General features: G+C 44.2%; 2 protein-coding genes across 3 annotated transcripts; one reads left to right on the top strand and one right to left on the bottom strand.

Annotated features, from left to right (window-relative positions):
• The first annotated feature begins 1,392 nt into the window (after positions 1–1,392).
• Positions 1,393–13,577, top strand: LOC119381753 (uncharacterized). 2 transcript variants are annotated; one of them, XM_037649518.2, is made up of 5 exons: positions 1,393–1,588; positions 2,799–2,961; positions 7,344–7,528; positions 10,285–10,308; positions 12,415–13,577. In XM_037649518.2, the coding sequence occupies exons 1-5, from the start codon at positions 1,414–1,416 to the stop codon at positions 12,576–12,578; spliced, it is 711 nt and encodes a 236-aa protein (XP_037505446.2). In that variant the 5' UTR covers positions 1,393–1,413; the 3' UTR covers positions 12,579–13,577. The 2 variants fall into 2 exon arrangements, with proteins under 2 accessions (XP_037505446.2, XP_049268464.1); XM_049412507.1 differs by lacking the exon at positions 10,285–10,308.
• A 241-nt stretch (positions 13,578–13,818) lies between these two features.
• LOC119383420 (uncharacterized) lies at positions 13,819–21,250 on the bottom strand. The gene has a single exon (XM_037651539.2). The coding sequence runs from the start codon at positions 21,026–21,028 to the stop codon at positions 20,396–20,398; it is 633 nt and encodes a 210-aa protein (XP_037507467.1). The 5' UTR covers positions 21,029–21,250; the 3' UTR covers positions 13,819–20,395.
• Between the last annotated feature and the right edge of the window lie 1,143 nt (positions 21,251–22,393).

Here is a 22,393-nt window from a genome sequence, read left to right as displayed (position 1 = left end):
TCTACTTACATGCCTAATCTTTCCGATTATATGAAATCTTTAAAAGGACACTAAAGAGAAAAGCTATTTTTCTCGTATTAGAAAGTTACTCTTTCACAATACGCTTGCCGCGAGAAGACGCGTGGTAAGCGCAAAACGCGCAAAAAAGGAAAAGTGCAAAAGGGAAATGCGTGTGGCGACGCCACATTGAAATTCCCGCACCATTCACTATGACGTCATAGATTTTGACGACGTCTGCTAGGGCCTACGTAGTTCCTAATCGATAAACATGTAGTATACAGTCGAGCGCGATTTGAAGATTATCGCGCAAGCGTCGACCAAGAACTACAACAGCGCCACGGCCCAGAATCCTCTTTCGAGGAGAGGGAGGTATCAGGCACGCTTAGCAAGTCGTTCAAATGAAGCTATGCCAAGCACCAGCTTTAGCATATCTTTCCCATCAATTTCGTTGTCGTCCACGGAGATAAGAGCCAACGAAGTATGCGTTTGATCGCAGCGAATGGAAAGCTTAAAATAGAGAGAAAGGGTGCAGAGTTCGTCGTAGGGGTGATCGTTGTAGCATGGAACAGCCAACGAGGGAGAGAAGATTGCGTAATCTTGATTTTCACATTCCGAAACGTGCCGATAGGTCCCTGGGACGCTAGGCCGGTCGACGCTCGCGCGATAGCCTTCAAATCGCGCTCGACTGCACATTGTCCTCTGATGGGGCCAGAAACTGCACACCAAGTTTCAGGAAATTTCGTTAAGTCAATGTCGCCAAAATACTGCCACGCGAGCCTCTTTTTCTATTTCTATGTAATCGAACCCTTTACACGCCGTAAAGGGTTGCGCACGCCGTGCCGGAATGTCTAGGAACATTCCCGATTATTGTAGATCGTTCTGATAAGCTTTAGCGCACAGCGCGAACAGTATAACAGCTTATTCTGGAACTAACGCGGCCACCAACCATAAGGCTGGAATCTTCGATACCACATGTATCAATGCCGACGCGCCTTACCACTGAGCAGATTACCAATGACCGACGACTGTGATTGCCGCTATCAGTGTATACAAAGCGTGTATTGCTTGTAATTAGACTTTTCATTTCCAGAGCAAAAGCTCGCCCATTAAAGAGCTTCGTCTCTAACAGTGCGACAGCTTCCTTCTTCACCGTAACTACCACGTGACAATAAAAAAAAACACATCCGAAATCCATGACGTCGTGCGCGGAGATTTTGGCGCGAAATTTAAAAACGAAGCTTCGAACTATATTTCCTCGTTTGTTATTAAGGCTATGTGGGTGAAATTAACGACGTTAGAGTTTTCAGGGCAAAACGCATCAATGTAAACCGATTCGTTGTTTCACTTTAGGTGTCCCTTTAATAGTTTTACGCGTCAGATATGCCGAGTTATGACGTTGCTTGCATACTTAATATGCTGCGAAACCTTGATCGATGCTTGATTCACCGTCCACAGGTTGCACTGAACATCACCGTGCCGATGATGGGACCAAGCTGCAGGTCCGCACTGCTACGCCGGTACGCGATGTCTCGGCAGCTATTCGCGTTTCCGGACTTCGTTCAAACCGAATACTGCCAGGAGCCATGCGGTGGGTCGGATTTCCGCAGTCCTTTCGCTGCGTTGCATAAAAGGTGACAACGTAAAAATAAGCTTCGGCAAATGAGTAACGCTGCAGTAGCTCATCTTACTGTACATTGTAAATGTCTTTACTCGTGTTCCACATGCTGCTTTTTTCAGCGATGGCTAGTCTGTGAGAAAGATAGACTACCCTGCTAAAGAATGTGTAGAGTAACATTGCTTAATGGCGTCAGAACTGGCAGTAGAGGGAAAAAAAATCATTTAAAGGTCAACGTCAAGCTTTCGTAAAGCTCGCTTCCTTCAACGTAAAAAAAAGAAGAAAAAACACACAGAAAAACGCCAGGCCTGCGCGGAGCGCGCAGCACGGTCACAGCGAAAGCTGGAAGAGCGGCCTTTCTAGAGCCCGTTCTAAGCTCTCTTGGGGAAACTAATACAAGTACACATGCAAGGTATCCACTTGCCACAAATCATGATTTCTGTGAAGTAGGGAGGCACCCACTATGCCTTTATTCGTCTTTCTGTGGATAAGCGAGATACCCGCTACACATCTGTAAGGCATTATGTGCACTTTGTTGATGCTACATGTGGCTTACTACTACCCCACTGCTGTTGTGATCTGATAACAGCTTTCGCTGTAAAAGAAGCAAAGATGTGCAGCACTCTAATTAAAACATATGTATAATGTACAGGCAAGATCTATCCTGGGAAAATGATTTCATTCCGGACATTTGAGGGGATATGCCACGACATTTAAGTGAGAACATAAAGCGATTACTGCTTCATTTTCTAACAAACTGTACAGCAGGACAGGACACTGCAGTAGGAAGGAGTGTCGGCAACTCGCGCAGAAGTAATGAGTGCGCTTCACTTACCTCGTTGTTTATTTAGAGCGAAAGCTCAACTATGCCGTCTCCCAAGGTCATTCATCGCGTCGCAATGACCTTGAGCTACCGGAGCGCTAGTGTGGCAGGCATGACGTCACGCCACGTGACCCGCTGGGGAGAGGTGCCGCAGCTGCGCTCGCTCGAAGCCTCGCCGCTGCGGTTCCACGTGACCAGACGAAAGTGTAATGAAAGACTGTGTGCTTAGTCTTTGCGAAACCAAGCCAAGGATAACTTTCGCTCGTGATAACCAGGTTTGCAAGAGTTAAAACCTCAGTCATTTTTTTTTTTTTCATTTGACATCTGAAATACCTGTGTTTGGTCTGGGCATTGTTTCAGACGAAGAATTCCAGGCCAAGCACACAATGTCGCCGACCAACAAGTCTTTCTTTGGCCAGATGAGCATCGAGAAGGCCGAAGACGAGGAGGCTGTCGAGCTGGACGTCTCCGAGTTCAAGAGGGTCGAACGACCGGGAACGAACATCAAACTCATCTGTCCAGGGTATAGGAAACCCGTCACTGTGATCTAGTGGTTATCGTGCTCGACTGCTGACCCGAAGGTCGCGGGATCGAATCCCGGCCGCGGCGGCCTCATTTTCGATGGAGGCGAAAATACTTGAGGCTCAAGTATTTAGGTTTATATTAGAGCTGTGCGAATAGCAAAATTTTGGGTGCGAAGCGAATTCGAATATTGAAGTGTGAGTGCGAATCGAATCGAATATTTCTCGAATATTTCTAGAATAGTTTTCGAATACTTCGAAGCGAAACTGCAGAAAAAAAAAGTTAGAGAGGATTCCTAAGCATATTCTTATGAGATAGCAACATGAAAGTTTCTTTTCGCTAGGTTGATGAAGCACTGGCGGGGTGGTGTATCATAGTTGTCTTATCAAGAATAAGGCAATTTAGAGGCCGAATTCTATTTATGTACATGATTTGGTGCAACCAAACTGTTGCCGACAACACTTTACACGTGATAGGCAAAGGTGTCATTTCCTCAGTCTCTCCTCCTCTTTCAACTTCTGTGGAAGCCTAACTGATGTGGCGGACAAGGGTGCGCTCCCTTCAAGTCCGGCGTTCCAAATCTGCCACGTAGAAGTCGATATATAAGAACATCTGAAATTTTGGATGCTAAAAAGCTTCGGCGTCCAATTTTTCGGACTTCCTGCCCAAATTTCAGGCCAGAAACAGCATTAAGTGAGCCCCCAACTCTGCCACATCTTTCATCTCCATGTTGGAATCAGCGTTTTCTTGAGTTAATACATTTGTGACCGTAGCGGAGCTTGAAAGGCAGCTTTGCCGCAATACGGGAATGTAATGAGGTGAAGCATATTGAAAATTTAGTGACCACTTTCAATCGGACGTTGACTCCCTCTTGGCAAAGTTCGACCGTAACGGAGCTTGAAAGACAGCTTTGCCGCAATGCCGTGGTGTAATGAGGTGAAGCATAATGACAATCTAGGGACCACTTTTAATCGGACGTTGACTGTGTCTTGGCAAAGTTCGACCGTAACGGAGCTTGAAAAGCAGCTTTTCCGCAATATGAGAATGTAAGGAGGTGAAGCATATTGAAAATCTGAAGGGGCACTTTATATCGGACGATGACTATATTTGTTTTTGGGAAGTTCGAATAGTTCGAATAGTAAAATTCCAGTGCGAATCGTATCGAATAGCAAACACTAGTCGGAAAATATTCTAAATTTCGAATATTCGCACATCCCCAGTTTATATGCACGTTAAAGAACCCCAGGTGGTCTAAATTTCCGGAGCCCTCCACTACGGCGTCCCTCATAATCATATCGTGGTTTTGGGACGTTAAACCCCAACATTTAGAATATAGGAACACATATCCACTTCACGTGCTCCCACGTTCCATTGTCTTGAAACGTGTTAGACAAACAAGTGCATGTTCGTGTGTCGGGAATAACTCTTCGAGAACTATATGGCAACTTGGCGCATCTCTGAAAGACAGGTGGCCGGATCGCGTCCACTGTCGACAGTGGGCATCACTGTATTCTTTATAGAAACTGAAAAAAAAAAAAAGTAAAGTGCCCTTGCCCTATATGCAAGATGGGGGGCAAGCACAGCTTTGCGTAGGCGTGACTGACGTACTACTTTCTTTCTTTCTTTCTTTCTTTCCTTCTTTCTTTCTTTCTTTAGAGTTGCGCAATGCTCCCTCTTAACCTTTTTTCCTTCCTCCATGCTGGTAATTGGACCTTCATCCATGTGCTTAGCAGCGCAACACTTCAGTCGCTACAGGCATCAACAACGCTTATGCGCTCATATCCAAGCATCAATGAAATGTTACCACGTGAAATGACAAGTCACCTCGATAGAAGATCAAATTGCCCTATCAGAAACGGCTTGATCGCTGAAAAGTCCACGATCGAGAGAGCATCAGTTATTGGAAAACGGCGCGTACACAAATAAGTATGTGACAGGCGCACCTTCGAGGGCCGCATTTCTGTACGCTCGCCGGCGCCGGGTTTTCTGCGTACGACGCTAAAATATGTGAGTTATAAAAGCTAAGCTTGAAACTATACTAAAAGCTCGCCGGCTGGGTTTGCCGTCGTCAGCATTTCTGTGTGCATGCTCATCACGCGTTTGCTTTTCCTTTTGCTTGTTTTTGTTCTTTTGTTTGGTGCGCAAGGCGGTGAATGACTCTTTTGGAACGCCGCCTGGAAGCCTGCGACGCCCCGCTTGTCACAGTGACGTCAGTGCAAGCTGCGCGTTTACGTTTCTTTCTTTTCTTTTTTTCTTCCACTACTGTCTGCAAGACCGAAGCGCCGGTGCAGCCATTCGCCTTCCGCTGCGCACGACAGGGGGCCTTCATGCACCCCCCATGTTCTTCTAAAGACGCCTTAGTTCTTCCATGCGCATACACGTGTACAGTTGGCCTCAAAAGTTTAGGGACCACTAGGTCTGAGAAAACTTTGAACTTCAAAGCAATTTGTGATTATATTAGGTTGAAATGAAACTACATCTTGCTAGCGCGTTCAAGAACACGCCGTGAATCTAAATTCAAGGCTCCCTGCCGAAGCAGCGGGAATATACACCTTTTTCTTGTGTCCCGTTGTCCATAAACTTTTGAGACTGACTGTACGTTCCGAAGCAACACACGCGCTACGAGGAAAGCCGTGGTGGAAAGTTCTCTAATAATTTTGGCAACCGAGCGCTGTTTAATAAGCATATGCAATCTATGAATGATTTCGCATTGTCTCCTGTCGGAATGCGATCGCCGTGTTCGGAAAGCATGGGTGTGGCTTTTGCAGCCACACCCATGGGTTGCCATTCTATGAATGAGAGTTGCCATTGTATGAATGAATGAATGACAAAGCCATATATGAAAAAGCAAAACTGTCGAATGCGTTTACGTTTGAGTGCGTGGGCTTTATTGGAAGATGTGTATGCGCGCCTACATGATGAGTTAACGAAATCTTGACGAAAGACGTTACGGGCGCATCCATTGATCTGGTTTGCGTCAAATCCCTCACCTTCAGTACACGATGTGACAGCTGACGATTGCCCGTTTCTGTAAATAAGCAAACTCCAGGACGTGAAACTACTATAGCAAAACTACTACTATACAAGCGAAACCGGCTCAGCTAAAGGCGACGGCGATCGTGGTGCGATTTTTTTTTTATTTTGTCTACGTGCCTGCGAAACCTCTTCGTTTAGTCATGAAAAACCGAAAGGTGCAAGCACTTTTTTTTAGTTCGAATAATTTTAGAAGTATCGCGATAAAAATAACGTAGGATCTACAGCTGAGTGTGCCAGTGAGTGATGCATCTCCTGCATAGCTACAACTATAGAGTCCTTCAATGTTGAAGGACTCTGCTACAACTTATGTTCTTACAAACGAAACCGGCTCAGCTGAAGGCGACGGCGATGGTGGTTTGATGGTCTCTAAGACGACACAAGGTATATAACGAGGAAATATGTACATGAAAAAAAAAAGAACTTGGCAGTTTCAGGTGTAAACTGGACATGGACCTGTGCTGCGTCTCCAACGTGACCGCGTATTTATATTGCATGTCTCTCGCTAGCACTGGCCACGAGCTGACAGTTTCAAATATTCATTGAACCGGCAGGGCTATCCTAACACGCGCTTAAATTGCGGGCCTGTCCGCACGTTCAAACTATGCTTATTATACAGGGCGAGTTTTCTGCCTTGTCAGCCTAACCCCGGTTCAGGGAACGGATAAGTTTCGTCGTGCAACGTAGCGCCCAAAGTATACGAGAACCAAGAAGCGAGAACCAAGAATGCAAGACAGTGCTTCTATATATCAGCCTCCTTGATGTTATGCGTGAACTTACCTTCTGGTCCAGCAGGCACATAACATTTGATCTGGACTTCACTAATACGCGATTCTAGGTCTGGAGCGAAAAAAAAAATTAGAGCCATTTCCCCGCCTGTGCAATTTGAGTAAACAGCAGAGCTGCCAAGCAAGCGCCAACACCTGGCGAACGCAGATTGGTTTCTTCATCTTCTGCTTCTTTCTTTCATGTTTCTTTCTTTATCTATTTCTCTATTTGCTTGCCTCCTCCTAACCCTCACTTCTCTTTCTCACCCCTTGCTATGCTATATAAAAGTTTATGCTAAGGTTTACCCTCTCACCTCCTCTTTTCCCTCCTCCTCAGCCTCACTTACCTTCCCATCCCCTTGCTAAACTATACTATACAAGGCTATGCAATGTTTACCCTCTCCCCTCCTCTTTTCCTTCCTCCTCACTTCCACATCGCTCCTCCTCACCCGCACGTCCTTTTCCTTTGCTATGCATGGATATATATGCTATGCTATAGGAGTTGCTTGGCACATACCCGCTTTCTGCCAACGCCTCGCGGACCAACCTCGATGTATCCATCAAGTCTTTCGCGTTGCCGCAGCGTGTTGGGCCCCGGCGCAGCAGTGACGTGGTTCCACAACGGCTCTAAGCTTCGCCCCACGTGGAGCCGCGTGTCCCTGAGCGCCGAGAGCCAGGAGGTTCTGTTCAAGCCACTCAAGGAACGCGACGCGGGCATCTACGAGTGCACTGTCATGGGCGTCAAGATGGGACACCTCGAATTATACGGTAATAATAACGGCACGGCGGTATACCTGAGCGCCAGAGGACTATATGCTCTGATGGGCGCGGGTCATTGTGAGCTGATGGCAGCCTGGTGTGACAGACACGAGGACTGCGCGTACACGTAAACAAAAAGTGCGATAAACAAAAGTTCGCTTAAGCACAAATGAATACGATGATCAACGTCTCGGCGCACTGTTACCGTATTTGGAGAATTTTCGGAGATGGCTGTCTATGGCGTCTCTGTAGGCTGCAAGTGCGACATGCTCTATATAAACAACAAAGTCTTGCACCTGGTGGAGTTAGTTCTGGCGTGAAATTATTCGATCATGGATGCTATGTTTCCTTTTCACTTTTTAAATCAGCCATGACGGCCGTCAGCCAGTTGTGCCAGCTACTTCGCTCGAATGTACACTAATGCGCCTGCCTTTCGTACCTCTCTCATAGTTTTCTTTTCTTGGGAACCTATCCACAGGGTTTCGCGAGGTACCGCAAGGCCTCGCCGCTTTTTTTGCAAAGCCTTTCTTTTTTCTTTTAAGTTCGCCGCACTAACTGTGCCAACTAATGTATATTATGAACCATAAGTCAATAGGATATTACACTAGTTAATTGACATTAATAGCATTTACAACACTAGCACTCGAATTAACATGTCAATATGTAGATCTGTCTTGAGTATACCTGTTGAGCTGGTTGCTGACTCCTTTTTTTTTTCTGACTATACGCAATACTAATGCATGACCTCGGCGCAATAGGTATTCGTGTAAAAGAGAACACAATTCGTATCATAAAGCTAACCTCTTTATAACTGCTTGACCAGCTATTAGGCTTGCCCTCTCGCTACTTGCCTGCCGACGCCCTTTTTCTTCCTCTTGATTTCGACTAAGATGTCTTATTAAACACACGTTTGTTCCCTGACCCACTCTGTTCTCTTCTTCGTGCTGCAAGGCGATAACATCCCCCAAATTCCGGCAGCTTTTTTTTTTTGTACTCTTCCGTTTTTTTTTTTTTTGTTTTTTTTTTTTCGTTCTTTGTGGAAGGCTCTTATCCTCTGCATATTGGTTATTTCGTCTAGAGGAATACCACATTCCGGCCGATACGTCGGCTTATTAAACATTGAACCTTTTAATATGTTTCCTAAAATTAACTAGAGGGGACTCTGGCGCTGCGATCGTTCAGCTACCATGGGAATGATAGGCAGTACACAAATTTGCCTAGTCTTCGTGCTTGCGGCTTCAAACGTACTTGTGGCTTTGTTTATTGCTGTGTTTTGGCGTTCGCTTCGGATAAAATAATAGACCGTTGTGAACTTCGTGACCAGGTTTGATTTGGTGAGCCTAAAAAAGTTAAAGCGGTGAAGTGGAACTGCTGACTTTTGCTGAGCTTTGTTTTGCGACAAAGCGTGCAGGCGACGCGCAGCCAAACGGAGCCGAAAGAACGAAGTTTAGACAAATTTGTGTATCATTCCCATGCTGGCTGAAGCGCCATGCGTTGCAGCTCCCATAGACACTAGCGCCAGAGTTCCCTCTAGTAAGTATTGTAGGAAACTAGATCTATGCCTATAGCCGCTTGTTAAACACGATTGTTTTTAATAAGTGAATCAGCTTTTCAGTTATATGTTTACATACACCTTTCAGCCGTTTCGATATGTTTACAATACATTCTGTGTTTTACACCACGATGAAAAATGTAATAAAACGAACATGGAAAGCAAATTTTTGCGGGCATTTTATTGTACGTTTCTCCACTGCGGATGTCAATATTCGACTGTGCTGCTTGGTCATGCCCATTTCATTTCCGCCATTAAAGGGACACTAAAGAGCAAAACGATTTTTCTCATATTAGTAAAGTGCTCTTTCACGATACCAAAAACACCACGCTTGCTGCGAGAAGACGCTTCGTAAGCGAGAAAACGCGCAAAAACAAAATGTGGGTGGCGACGCCACCTTGAAGTTTCCGCACCATTCGCCGTGGCGTCATATGTTTTGACGGCGCCTACTAGGGACTACGTAGTTCCTAATCGGTAAAAATGAAGTACATTGTCCTCTGATGGGGCCATAGACTTAACATACCAAGTTTGGGGTAATTTTGTTGAGCCAATGGCGCCAAAATACGATAAATACGCTTTGAAATCCGTGACGTCACGCGGGGAGATTTTGGCGCGAAATCTAAAAATGAGACTTTGAACTTGATTTTATCTTCTATTAATAAACCTATGATGGCGAAATTAATGACATTAGATTTCTCAGAGCACAATTTATCGATATAAACCGATTCGTTGTTTCACTTTAGTGTCCCCTTAAGAGCTCCACACAAATTACGGCAAAGATGATGAAGTTGTATAACTAGGCGAAAAGATGCATGGCAGGAAAATTTCTGACACTGATAACGTGCAAGGCTGCAAGCGATACATTCATATAGAACACCGCAGACGTGGTAATGGTGTTATTGTACATAGATAGGCAGCCGCGAGATAAGCTAGCAATGAAAAGCTACAAGATGCGCATGGACGAAGTTGCGCGATCAATGGCGCGTCACAAAGTGCGTGGTATATATACCGTAGTCTTGTGCAACACCTACTGATTGCTACTGTTGCCAGACGGCACAGTTACATTGTCGTCTTAACTGCTTCTTGCTCCCGTTCTATTTCATCATGTGTGTGCATTCATTCGTATATTTTTGAAGTGCTCCTTAGATATTCCACGTCTTTTGTTTATGTCATTGTTTGTTTGTTTGTTTTTTTCCCCTAACGGCGCTTACAGTGAAGAAGGCAAAGAAAAGACGAGGTCAGTAACTGCTGTGTTCTTTTATTATGTTTTTTTTTCGTTAGTTATAACGCGGGCGCTTGGACCATTCAGATGGCCGGGCGTAAACGCAAGACTGTTAGGCTCGGCCTATAATTGCTGCTAATCATCTGAACCACTGCCGTGACGGTTTTACCTGCTCAACTTAGACCACCTATCTAGAGTGCCGAGGAAGAGGAAACAAAAGGAATATCTTTTTCCACCGCGTGTGCCGGCGCATGCACCTGCCACAGGGAAGACGAAAGCAATTAAGTTCGCCGAGACTTCACAATCATACGGCTGGTTCGCATAAGTGCGCACAGACCGTGCTCTATATTTATAGCCCGAAAACGCATTCGAGGTGCACGCCTATACTCCTTGACGGCCACATATATAGCCACAGCTCCAGTTGTGTTGCTAGCATCCATCTGCGCCAGTCCCATGCGAGTGTATATCTATAGGACTGACGGTGCAGTAACGGAAGGCATACACAAAACCGCGCAGCTGGTGATACATAGAAAGCTTCTTTGGTTCTCTACGATAACTCAGCTAACGGGTACCGGTGCTTACGTCATAAATGGCAATGCAACATTCGGCGATGAAGTGCAAGGATTGTTCAAAATAAAACAAGCACTCGGCTTGAGTTAAATAATTGAAGTTTTCGGGGCCGCTACGAGCTCTTAATTTTTTTGTTCGCAATGATTAGGAGCGCTAGAGAGGATCTGTTTATTTACGCGATTAGTGGCACTCTGTGCGCGCGTTTATCTCCGCAAGTTCACCCCCGAGGTCCGGTTTATCGCGTGCGTTGCCGATTGGTTATATATAGATACTCTCAAAGGACATGAAGATGGACGCTTCAACGTCCTTGCCACAGCAGGAGAGCCCCAGTCGATGATGTGGATAATACACATTTGATGCTATATTACAGTGATGGTTACAATATGCACGTTTGATGCTAAGGCATTCCGCTTGCGTTGTCTTACCTCATGTTCAAGGGATATATGTTTCAGGACACTTTAAGACAATATATAGTCGGTGACAGCCTATATGAGAATGCAGTCCGCGAATACACGCTGTCTGGCTCAAATAGTACTCGTGCAACTGCTCCAGGTCATTTCCGTGGCTGTTCTTATTTTGCCTCGTCTTTGTCGTCTTCCCGCTTGCCCAGCGCCCCCCTGCAATAACGGCGCTATCTTCCTTTTATATACATATACATATATATCGAATGCAATTGTTGTTTTCACATAAAGAAAACCACAGGCTGCGTACGTCCCTTGCATTCGTTATATAGAAACGTATTATTAAGTGTATAGATGTAATTTGACGAACGCCAGACAGACCGAGGTTCTATACTATTATAGATAAATACGAGAGAGAGTAAATCCGACGTTACAGTTTCTGCACGCGCTGCCATTACATCGCGCTTTACTTTTATATGGAAATGTTGTGTATTACATGGATGAGGCTAAAACGTTCTTTTTGGCTTAGGAGAGCCTGTGGGTCTCTAATATTAGCATAACACGTCATCGAAGTTCGTTGAATGCAATCAGTACCTCCGCCCCCCACCCGCATTTTTGTCCTTATACCTTTTTCAGAACATCAGAGGTAAAAGCAGGCGCCTAAGACATAAGGTCGACATGTTTTAGGACACTTTGAGACTATATATAGTCGGTGACAGCCTATATGAGAATGCAGTCCGCGAATACACACAGTCGGCTCAAACATGCAGCTGATCCAGCTCATTTCCGTGACTTTATATGGCTGAGGTGAACTTCTTTCAAATATTGGCGTTTTACCTTAGGAACTATAATGTCACGGAGCGTGGGAACGCATGCAGAGCCAACGTTTATAGGTGTATATCTACAAACGTTGTGAAGAGCGGCGTATAGTGCGCTTTTGTGGGCGATTCTCATATACTGTATTAAGTCTGTGCGTTGTGACAGACCTTAATTTAAAGATAGGGGGGGGGGGTAAGTTTGCAGGCATATATAAGCGGTATAGGTTCAGCTGCATGACGCAGTGCAGAGGAAATCGTAGACATTTCTTGGAGATGCTTGTATTTGTAGAGTGATCCGAGTTATTGCTTTCCCTCTTCCTTCCATCTCAAAGCCTTGGGCATGTCCGACGCCTCCTGGTTCACTCTCGTCACCGTACTGGTCAACTTTTGCGCCTATCTGGCAGTCGTGTCCGCCAACTGGAACCAGCACTACAGGAGGCTCGAGATACAGGAGTACTTGGCCGCGAAGAGGGCCGAGAAGCATCAGGTCTCGTGAATTTCGAAAAACGGACCCAAATATTTTACATGCCGACACAATGGAAACGGTCAAGACACAGTTATCGCACTCACTACTCATACAAGACGGAATAGTGTTTCTGTAAACGATGTGCAATGTCGGAGGCGGCTGCGCGCATGCGCATGCTTACTGCCGCGCCCCCTGTCGTCACACGTTCCACCTACTGAAGCCGCATGCCCCTTTAAAGGTCTCCCGTCTAAGAGACTCCCTTTTAATGCAGCAGTTATCATATAGAAATCGGCGTCAATTGGCGCATGTTTGTAACAGTTAGGTCTAGAACAGATTTGACTTAATTTCCATGGTGTTATGCAAAGTTCTGCCATTCTCAGTGCGTACTAGAGGACAAGATGAAGACATCTAACACCTCAGCCGGAATACATATCATCGATTCACAAAACGCTGAAAGCCGCGCTCTGTAGACGAAATAAAAAGACCAATCTGTTTCTTTCTTCATTTGTGCTCTTTAGATTGTACTTTTTGCATAAGTATTATATGTTTCGCTCCCTCTCACACATGCAACGATAGAGCAAAAAGAATAGAAAAAAACAAGCAATGCGATTTCAGTTCCGTGCGCGTTGTAAGTGAGAGAATAGAAAAACACAAGTCGCACTTTCACACATATTTAATGCAAATTTTTATATACATACAAAATATTCAAAAACACCGTAGACGATATAACATTCACATCAGTCGCTCTTCGATAGCTTTCTTCCCCAGCTCGCACTGCCCAATACAAATGCACGTAATAATAATAATAATAATTACAAAAGAACACGCAGAGGTGGAGCGAAAAATTTCCATGCTTGGAAAGGAGTTTCGTTTCTGCTGTTGCACATCTTCCCATATTCCTCGCACGAGTAATATCACCCGTCGAGGTATAAGCAAAACGACGGTTGCTCGCAGGCGCGTTTGTTACTGGATTCCAGCAACACGTTCGCGTAACAATACAAAAAAAATGTAGTGAGAAAGAAAACGGGGAAGTACATATAACAATGCATTTGTGCGAGGGCGTCCATTTGTGCATGCAGTGCGACACGCTTTCTTCGCGAACCGGCACAGCGATTCGTCATGAGCGAAAGTGGCTGAAACGCGCTCTGACGGGGTCTCCGGCGCACACGCACGAACATTACGCAAGGGCTTCTTCCTTGCCTCGCACTTTTTTTTTTCTTTTGTTTTTCGCGAGAATGCACACAATTATTTTGCGCGATAATGCGTGCAAAACACAATCGAACTTACAACTCGGACGTTAGAGAATTTTACAACGTGCGTCACGGCTAAAGCAACGCGGCAGCGGAGAGTTTTACGTAAAGTGCTTGATCGATTCAGCATTCGTTCAACCACCGTGTACCGTTAGTACTCGAATTTAAGGAGCCACTACAGCCACTGGGGTCTTGATTTCGAAGTATTCCTTAGTTGTCGGGGCTATTGTGTAGCGCTTGAAATGCTCTAGAAGTTATCCCGGCCTTTATTTAGCTGCCTTAAACTACAATATGGCTCGACAATCCAATATATGTACGAGTTCCGCATCCTGCGATCATTTTACACATGTTCTTCTTGATTTAAACAATTTATCGAGTTAACCGCTGCACTGCAACGCAACAGTCACGCTATCAATACTCGTAATGTATGAGGCTGGCTTATACCGCGCTTTCGCACTGACTATAAACTTCACTCATTGAAATATAACCTCCCATGTATTCTTAATAAGCATAAACATTTACATAAACCTGCGCTAAACACATTACGTGAAATATTTCTGAATTACTAATGTATTCATACATTTCAATTATTTCTTAATGTTGTACTACATTTCACTGTATATTGTTGTATATGATTAGCTACCATGCTTTTCTTTTCTTATATTGTGTTGATATTATTGTTTCGTGTAGTTTACTGCCAGAATTACAGGTGTACTATTGCTGTTTTTTTTTTCTTGTACTTGTAGTATTACAATTTCTTTTCTGTAAATAAATTTGAGTATTCTGTTAGTGTTGTTCGTTGTTAGAAATGTGTTTATTCAAAAATCATTCCCTGTTACGCTTACACGGGTATTGTTATATGCTTTGTTTCTGTAAATATTTTTTTTTTTACCATGTGTGATATATCTTACATTTCGTGCAAATATTTTCACCTGTCACTTGTTGCCATGTAATTGGTCTTCTGGGCCCTAGTCAAGCTGTTTCATTACAGCTTTTAGCCCAGGAGACCATCCAGAATGTAATGTTTTCATTTTATTCTGGAAAATAAAGAGAATGAATGAATGAATGAATGAATGAATGAATGAATGAATGAATGAATGAATGAATGAATGAATGAATGAATGAATGAATGGAAAGCGCGGCAATACTTTCAACGAGCACACTTCATTCGATCGTAATTTAGGAGGCTTATAGCTGCCCGGAGCTACACATAGAAAGGTGTCTATGGAAGCTAAATAAATTTTGGGTTTTAGCACCTCTAAACATCACACTAGTGAACAATTATGGATAATTTTGATCGCCTGTCACTAAGAACTTGCACCTTACACAGAAGCATTGTATTTCAAACCAATTAAATTCGGCAGCCGTGACATGAAAAACGGAGGGAAGGGGCGTGGAAATGGGGGGGGGGGGCTGAAACTTGCCCCACCCCTAATGGGGAACCCTGCGCACGCCTATGCATAACTGTATGAATGGACAAGTAAATCATGACACCGATGCAACCATTCTAGCCTATGCAATACATCTTTACCTGTGATGACTGTGAGTGATGTTGCGAGGCACAAGTCTAACATACAAGTATAGTCGCTCACTTCAGGTATTTAACGGCACCGGAACGGCGTTTCGGCGCTGGGGTAACTCTATACAATACGACTGACATACGCTGAACAGACCATGTTGCCGCAACAAGGAAGATGAAGCGAACGGCCTCCTGGCACTCTCGTAATAGGGTGTTCTTGCTCTTGTAAATAGAGTGTAAATAGTTCTCTGTGTTTCCCTTTACGTAACGCTATGAAAATTTGCTTTCATACTAGACTACTATATAAACATCCCATTTTTAATATGCACATGGCTGCATGACACTGTTTCTTTTTATGTTCACATTACAATGTTAAAGCAATCTGCTATTAATCTCTTTTTTTTTTTCTGCCTCCAACAGGTGAACAGACTTCCAAAGTTTCCTTTGAGTATCGAAGGGCATAAATCCGAACTTCTGCGACCTATTTCTTTTTATCCTTCACCAACGCTTTTTTTTAGGCATACAAGCATACATACACCTCTTACTGTATTATGATGAAGCATTTTGCAAATTTTTGTAGTGGACTTAACTATTTCGCTTTGCACGTCCATTTCAGCCACATTTAAAGACTCAAGTATTGTTTCTGCAGAGTACAATGATTCACTGCAGCAGCAAAGTGCTAAGCACTGAGAAACATCCCTGCCCATTAGAAAATACATGCCCGGTAACAGAGCAATAACTACGCAGAGCGTAGACTCGCACTTCGCTCAATGGTGATAGTAATAAAGATTGCAACAAGTGACATGGGTAGTCTGCAGCTGTCTATAAACTGTCATAATAACTGCCTCACTATCTTGATGAAAGTTACACAATGCTGTGAGAATGCTTGCAAAACACTATTTTCCACGGTGGTTGAACTGCCATGCTGGAGTTGCGAGTACATACTAGTAGCTTCCTATGAGAGCCAATATCTCTGGTCGAATAGCTCTCCACTTGCGACTTTTTGCACAAAACCTTATAAACACATTACTCCACCACACTAAAGGGACACTAAAGGCAAACAGTAAATTAGACATGACTAATGCTTTGCATTTAAGACGCAGTAAAATGCAGTATATGATGGTTAAACTTATGGCCATTACCCTGCACTGTGTGAATTATCTCTCAACATTTTTGCAATTCTAAGCCTGCACTCCTACAAAAAGGAGAAAAAAGAAAGGCCTCCCAAATGTCCCCATTGAAACATACTCAAGGTATGGAGTTAGCTAGCCTGTGCCATCAGTTGTTCATGAGATTTCTGATGTCCAAGAATTCTTCTGAGGGAATTTTAAGCTGGCACTGCCAGTCGTGTTTTTTTTTTTTTTTTTTTGTGAAGCACGATTTCCTAGTTTATGAAACCTCCGCTCTTGGTGAAGCCAACATATTTGCTATGTGTAAAAATATAGCAAACGATCTAGTCTTATGATGCTCCTTTAGTGTCTCTTTACTCTGGTGGTTAACACCACCATAACCCATACTGTGAGACTAAAATACAACGACTAAACATACGCCCACACTAAAATTGACAAGAGAATACAAGAAAACAATTGTTGTATGACACACTCGTGAGACAACTACTTAGAAAACACAAGAATCACAATGCTGAATTGCAATCTCAGAAGCATTTGAGAGCTGCCGACCAGGTAAAATGCCACAGGTAGATGGCAGTACGAAGTAAGGAACTAATATATGTGGCCCTAATCAGAAAATGCCACTGGTATTGTAAAGATCTAAAGATATCAAAGCTGCTCTGTAAAGTTTAAACTCTGGAGTCAATAATGTCCTCAAGACTGCGCCATCAATGTACTAAAATAGCGTAGCATCTTCCATAAATCGACCATGCTCACAGCTTATATGAGCCACAGTCTTTAGTATATATACCATGACTGGCAAAATAGTATCGCGGCATGACAGAAAGAAAACGCTACAATGCCATTACCATGCTTCAGAAAGACGAGTTCTGTGTTACTCTGCAATTTAGTGCTACTTCGGCTAAAACTGTTATCTTGTGCAATCACAGCTGCTCAAGTTTATTACATAATAGTACTGGAGGAAATATTTTATACAATAAACCGTGAATATTTGCTGCAGTGACAAAGGATTACTTTTAGAGTATGTTTTACTTAGCCAATTTTCAACAGACTAAAAACCTGCAACATAGACCTTTCGTGCTGAATACATTTGGACTGAAGTCACAGATTTTTTTTGGAACAGCGCAGCATCGATGTGGGAAACATATATTATATATCACTACAATAGATATGCTATAAGTAAACATAACAGATTTGACTGAAATAGGTATCACTTTAAAATTGATTTAATTTACCAATGGTGTGGTTTCACATACAAAATCGAGAAGTGCACTACAAAAGCTGCACGTATGCATACTATAAATTCCCCCAGTGACTGCATGGCTTCAAACATCTATGCACTTTCCATGTTTAAAAAACTTCTATAAGCAGCACTATACATAGGAACATTCATTATCCTTCACAACAAATTCCTTTGTGCAACTTTGCATGTGAATAGCATCACAACAGCCTTAACAACGTTTATCAAGGCACAGCATCAATTAGGCACTTGCGGTATACATAAAATGCACAATACACATTACTACAAAGCTGCCTTAAGTGGCAGGGAAAAGAAAACTAGGCTGGAAGACTCCTGATGCCCATACAGTCAAAATGTTCAGCCTTGTATAGCTACTTAGGCATTATCACCTCATGTCTACCCTATTCACTTGATTGTCTCATATATATTAAACCAATTTCAGAAACAGTTTTTCTAGAATGATGTCATATGAAAACAGCTGCAACATGTGGTCAATTCTCGCAACAGGGGCTTGTTTGAAATGTGGCGTCATGATCATTTAAGTGACCTAGGATCAAACAACTGGCCTCTTGCACCTTAGTGAAATATATTGTTCGCTACATGCAGTGCTTAGGAGCATGACGAGTCCACAGTCAGGTTTAGTAAAAGATGTGCCAGCTTGTAACACAGCTGCCGTTGCCTAACAGCAGCAAATACAAAATATATCGGGTGCACTGTAATGTCAGGAAACATTATTGAGCAAGACAATGTTACATTGTGCTCAGTCACCAACAGTTCTACATTTCAAAATTTTCACTACCATGAGTGATATTTCGAGTTTATAAAGTGACCTGTTTTTACACATACTGCGGTTACGCTCGTAATTTTTACAACATCTCTTAACGTAAATTTCGCAACAGGATTGCATATTTGTTTTCCGCCATTTAACAGAACACTTGGGATCATGGTTCTCCCAAATATTTAGTTGCTTAGAGGGGGCATTTACTAGTGGCCTCTATAGCAGAAAGGTTCTCAACAACAACGTACACGTAAAATGGTGTTTTTTTTTTCTAAATGAAAAAACCACACATGCAACAAAGCTGTTGTGTTTCTCACTGAAGGATGTGGACCAAAAAAGTGCTGCCGCAAAACGTAACACTGAACAAAACTGTAAGTGGAGATTTTTATGTAAATTAAAACACAGTTCACTGTAAAGGCCACTGCTCTTTTATGAGCATATGTGACATAAGGCACAAAGGTTACAATATCTCCTTGTTCAAAGATTTCAAACACCTCTGGCTGTGTACAGGGCATGACTTAAGGCACTTGCTTTTGGCTAGCAGACCCCATGTTAAAGACTGCATCATAAAAACTGACACCGTCGTCCCTACCAAAAGAGGTTTCTCCAGTTGCAGCTGCAGAACACTTGAGATTAAGAGTATCTGCATGTCAAAAAGCTTCATGTGGATTAGGAAAATACTGTAATCTACAGATGCCACAACATAATTCAGGCACTAGATAGAGCTTTCCTGAAAACAGCTGTCGAAGTGTTTGTGTCGTAGATAACAAGAGTAAGAGCTCAGTGTTATCACGAGCGTAAGGCTGAGTTGACATGTTTGTTTTGCAGTATCTGCACGTGCACTCATCGCACAAAGACCGCCACTAAAAGCACAGGAAGGACAGTCTGCTGCTTTGTCATAAAGCACCAGCAAAAAGGGGCACAGTATGCTTTGAGACTCACACTTATTGGTGTGCTTTTCAAGCACTGCTGAACATTGGCAGAGAGTTTGTAATATTCATTACATGCTGCCAAGGATGTCCCATTCATATCATCCTACATGGGCCTATTGCAATTGCAACAGTCACTAAGATAAAAATCGTATAAAATAGTCAATTTAAGTATAATAAATATATATAACATTTATAACAGCAACTTATTTTTTTATGTTCTGTGCTCTACCATGACACAATCGCTAAGCAATTTAGCCATACTGGTTTTCAAAGCGATATGGCCAGTCTATATTTGAAGAACACGCAGGTCATGTTCCATTGTCTAAATAATACAATTCCTTGCCTCTTTGCTGCCTTCTACAAATATTGCACACAAATCCACCTCTCCACTTGCAATGCATTATTGCTCTACGAATTCTAGAACGCCAACGGTTGCAATCACATACCCAGCAATACTTTGAGATACTTGTATTGATTTTTTTTGTATTCTGCGTAATAGTGTGTTGCTTCATGGGTGCGACTGGCTGCATGTTCAAGTACATATGCCTCAGTGAGTTTACTTTACTGTCGCAAGTAAGCGACTATTAGCGGCAGCATACTCTTCCAGCAGTGATCGGATAGTTACTGGGAGCACTTTAACAGCAGTGCTACAGGGGATTCGCACTTAAAACACGCACTGAACTTGAGCGAAGTTAGGAGCTTAACAACAGGTATAATGCTGCGGAAGGCACACACACACACACACGATAAAACATTGAGTCACCCGTAGGTGCTGCGACAATGGTACTTTGGGCCATCTTCAACCTGCCTTCGTTCAAACGAAAGAAACCCCCAACTGGTGTAGGATTCTTAACAGATCACATGCCGCTTAACGCCAGCCTATCCTTACATTACTGACCTTAAAAAGCGCTGGGAGCGTTATCTCTGTTGCCACGCACGACAAAGAACATGCTCACATTTCCGCCCCGTAGTTGACGATGCGAGACACAGCAGTATAGTCAAACAGGTGCGGCGGCGTCTGACGTCGACGCCACTGAGTCGTTTTCGGCACCACACGGCGAAGCTGCTGCCTTGGTCGGTTCGAACTGAGCATCGAGAAGCGCGATTTGGCGCGCGACAGCCTCGTACCTGAGTTTAGACTCGATCAGCTGAGTGTCGAGCAGCGACATTTCGCCGTCTCCTTCGTTGCCGTCGTCTCCGTCTTGTTGACTTTCCATCCTGGCGAGTGACACCTCGTGGCTCGCCTGGCGAAGTTCGGTCTCTTCGCGGCCCAGGTTTTCCTCCAGCGCGTTGATGCGGTTGCGCAGCGCCGACACTTCGCCCTCGGCGCGCTTGAGCTGCACGTTGGTGATGTTGTGCAGCTCGTTGGCGATCACCCTGAAGCGCATCAGCGTGCTGGACGAGAAGACGGAGCCACCGAACGCCAAACCCGGATAACCGGCGCTGGGCTGCCGAGCGTTGCGTCGGTTGCGCTCGGCGATCACTTGCTCCGTTTGCACGCTTGAACAGCGCAACCGCTCGAGTTCGTCCACGTCCGCGTCCAAGTCACCGTCGGCAGGCGATCGGCTGGGTCTTTCCGAGCCCTCGACCGTCGGTCGCTCAGCGGGCAATCGTTCCGACCGCTTACTCATCGTCGTTGACCGAGCGGAGCTTGCAGCCGCATTAGCTTCGTGCTTCTTGACGCCGTCACGATGCTGTCCAGTAAGGCACACGATAAACACGCTTAACTCGACCTCGACGGACGTCGCTCATTGCACGCATCGTCGTCCCCTTATTTGGGACATTCCTTCGCCCCTGCCCGAGAAACGATAACACAGACAAACAGGCGAAGGAACTGTGCAGCGCCAGCCAAAAAGAAAGACTCCGAGTGTGGTCTTGGATCGGCTTCAAGCTTGACTAATGTACGCTCGGTACGCGCGGTTGGGTGGCCAGACTCTTTCTAAAGAGTGTGCCAGACAATGCGGGCATTTTGGTATCGTTTTCTCAATTATTGGGAGAAACGGTTGTGAGGACTCGGGAACGCCGCTTGTTCCCAAGTACTCACAATCGGGAGCATATTTCACGCATATTTCGTTCAGAACAAGTAAAGGAAATATGCACTTTAGGCTGGATAACAAAGAGCGGGGAAATGTGGACCTTCCGCTGCAGCTCAGTGATCGTGATCATGGCGCCAGGTTCGATCCCGGCCGCGGCGGCAGCATTTCGGTGTTTCTATGAAGGCGCCATGCAAAAACTGTCTTGTACTTCACATCGGGTGCCCTTCATACGGAACACCAGCTGGTCGAAATTAATCTGGAGTCCCCGCGTGCGACGTGGCAATCAGATATCGAGATATAAGCACAGAAATACTACAACTCTCTGGTTTATAGGAAATGAAAGCAACACACTTCGGTAATTGAAGATTAAGTGGCACGGGTCATCATCCTATTGTGCACATACATACGACGATATCTGACGACCACTGAATTTGGGCTAATGGTAAGAACACCAATAGGGGTGTGAAAATATACTCTAATGTCTGGACCGTCCAGAGGTGGACGTTTCGGCCACCGTCACCGGTAGCGTCGACGTCGAGGGACGCCGGCGTACGAAACGCCGGGAAAACGCCGGCAAAAACGCTCTATATGGTTCGGCCTTAAAGCCTCTTGCCTCTCCTTGACGCCCTCTCATAGATCTTTGCAATGCCCTAGGCCACCAAACGCAACTCGATAATAAATAATTACTTACTTATTTCATTTGTTATTGCTGCAGAACATTAGCAAAATTTTGCAACGTAAGAAGTTCATCGGGATTACAGAAATATTAAAATCAGTATGTAACAGTAAAGACCATGATTATGTATTTTGATTAGCATTGTCTCTGTATTCAGCCATTCGAAACAGTACTCGCCTAAACAACCGGAATGGTGCTACAAGAAGCATAACGGCGGGTGCACTCGAAAAGCAAGAAAAATTATTATACAATGATGGAAGTGCGGGCATCCACCGATATCGGCT

Source organism: Rhipicephalus sanguineus, chromosome 2 (genome assembly GCF_013339695.2).
Source record: "Rhipicephalus sanguineus isolate Rsan-2018 chromosome 2, BIME_Rsan_1.4, whole genome shotgun sequence".
Lineage (NCBI taxonomy): Eukaryota > Metazoa > Arthropoda > Arachnida > Ixodida > Ixodidae > Rhipicephalus > Rhipicephalus sanguineus.
The sequence above is the reverse complement of the archived record's forward strand: the minus strand, read 5'-3'. Positions and strand labels throughout refer to the sequence as shown.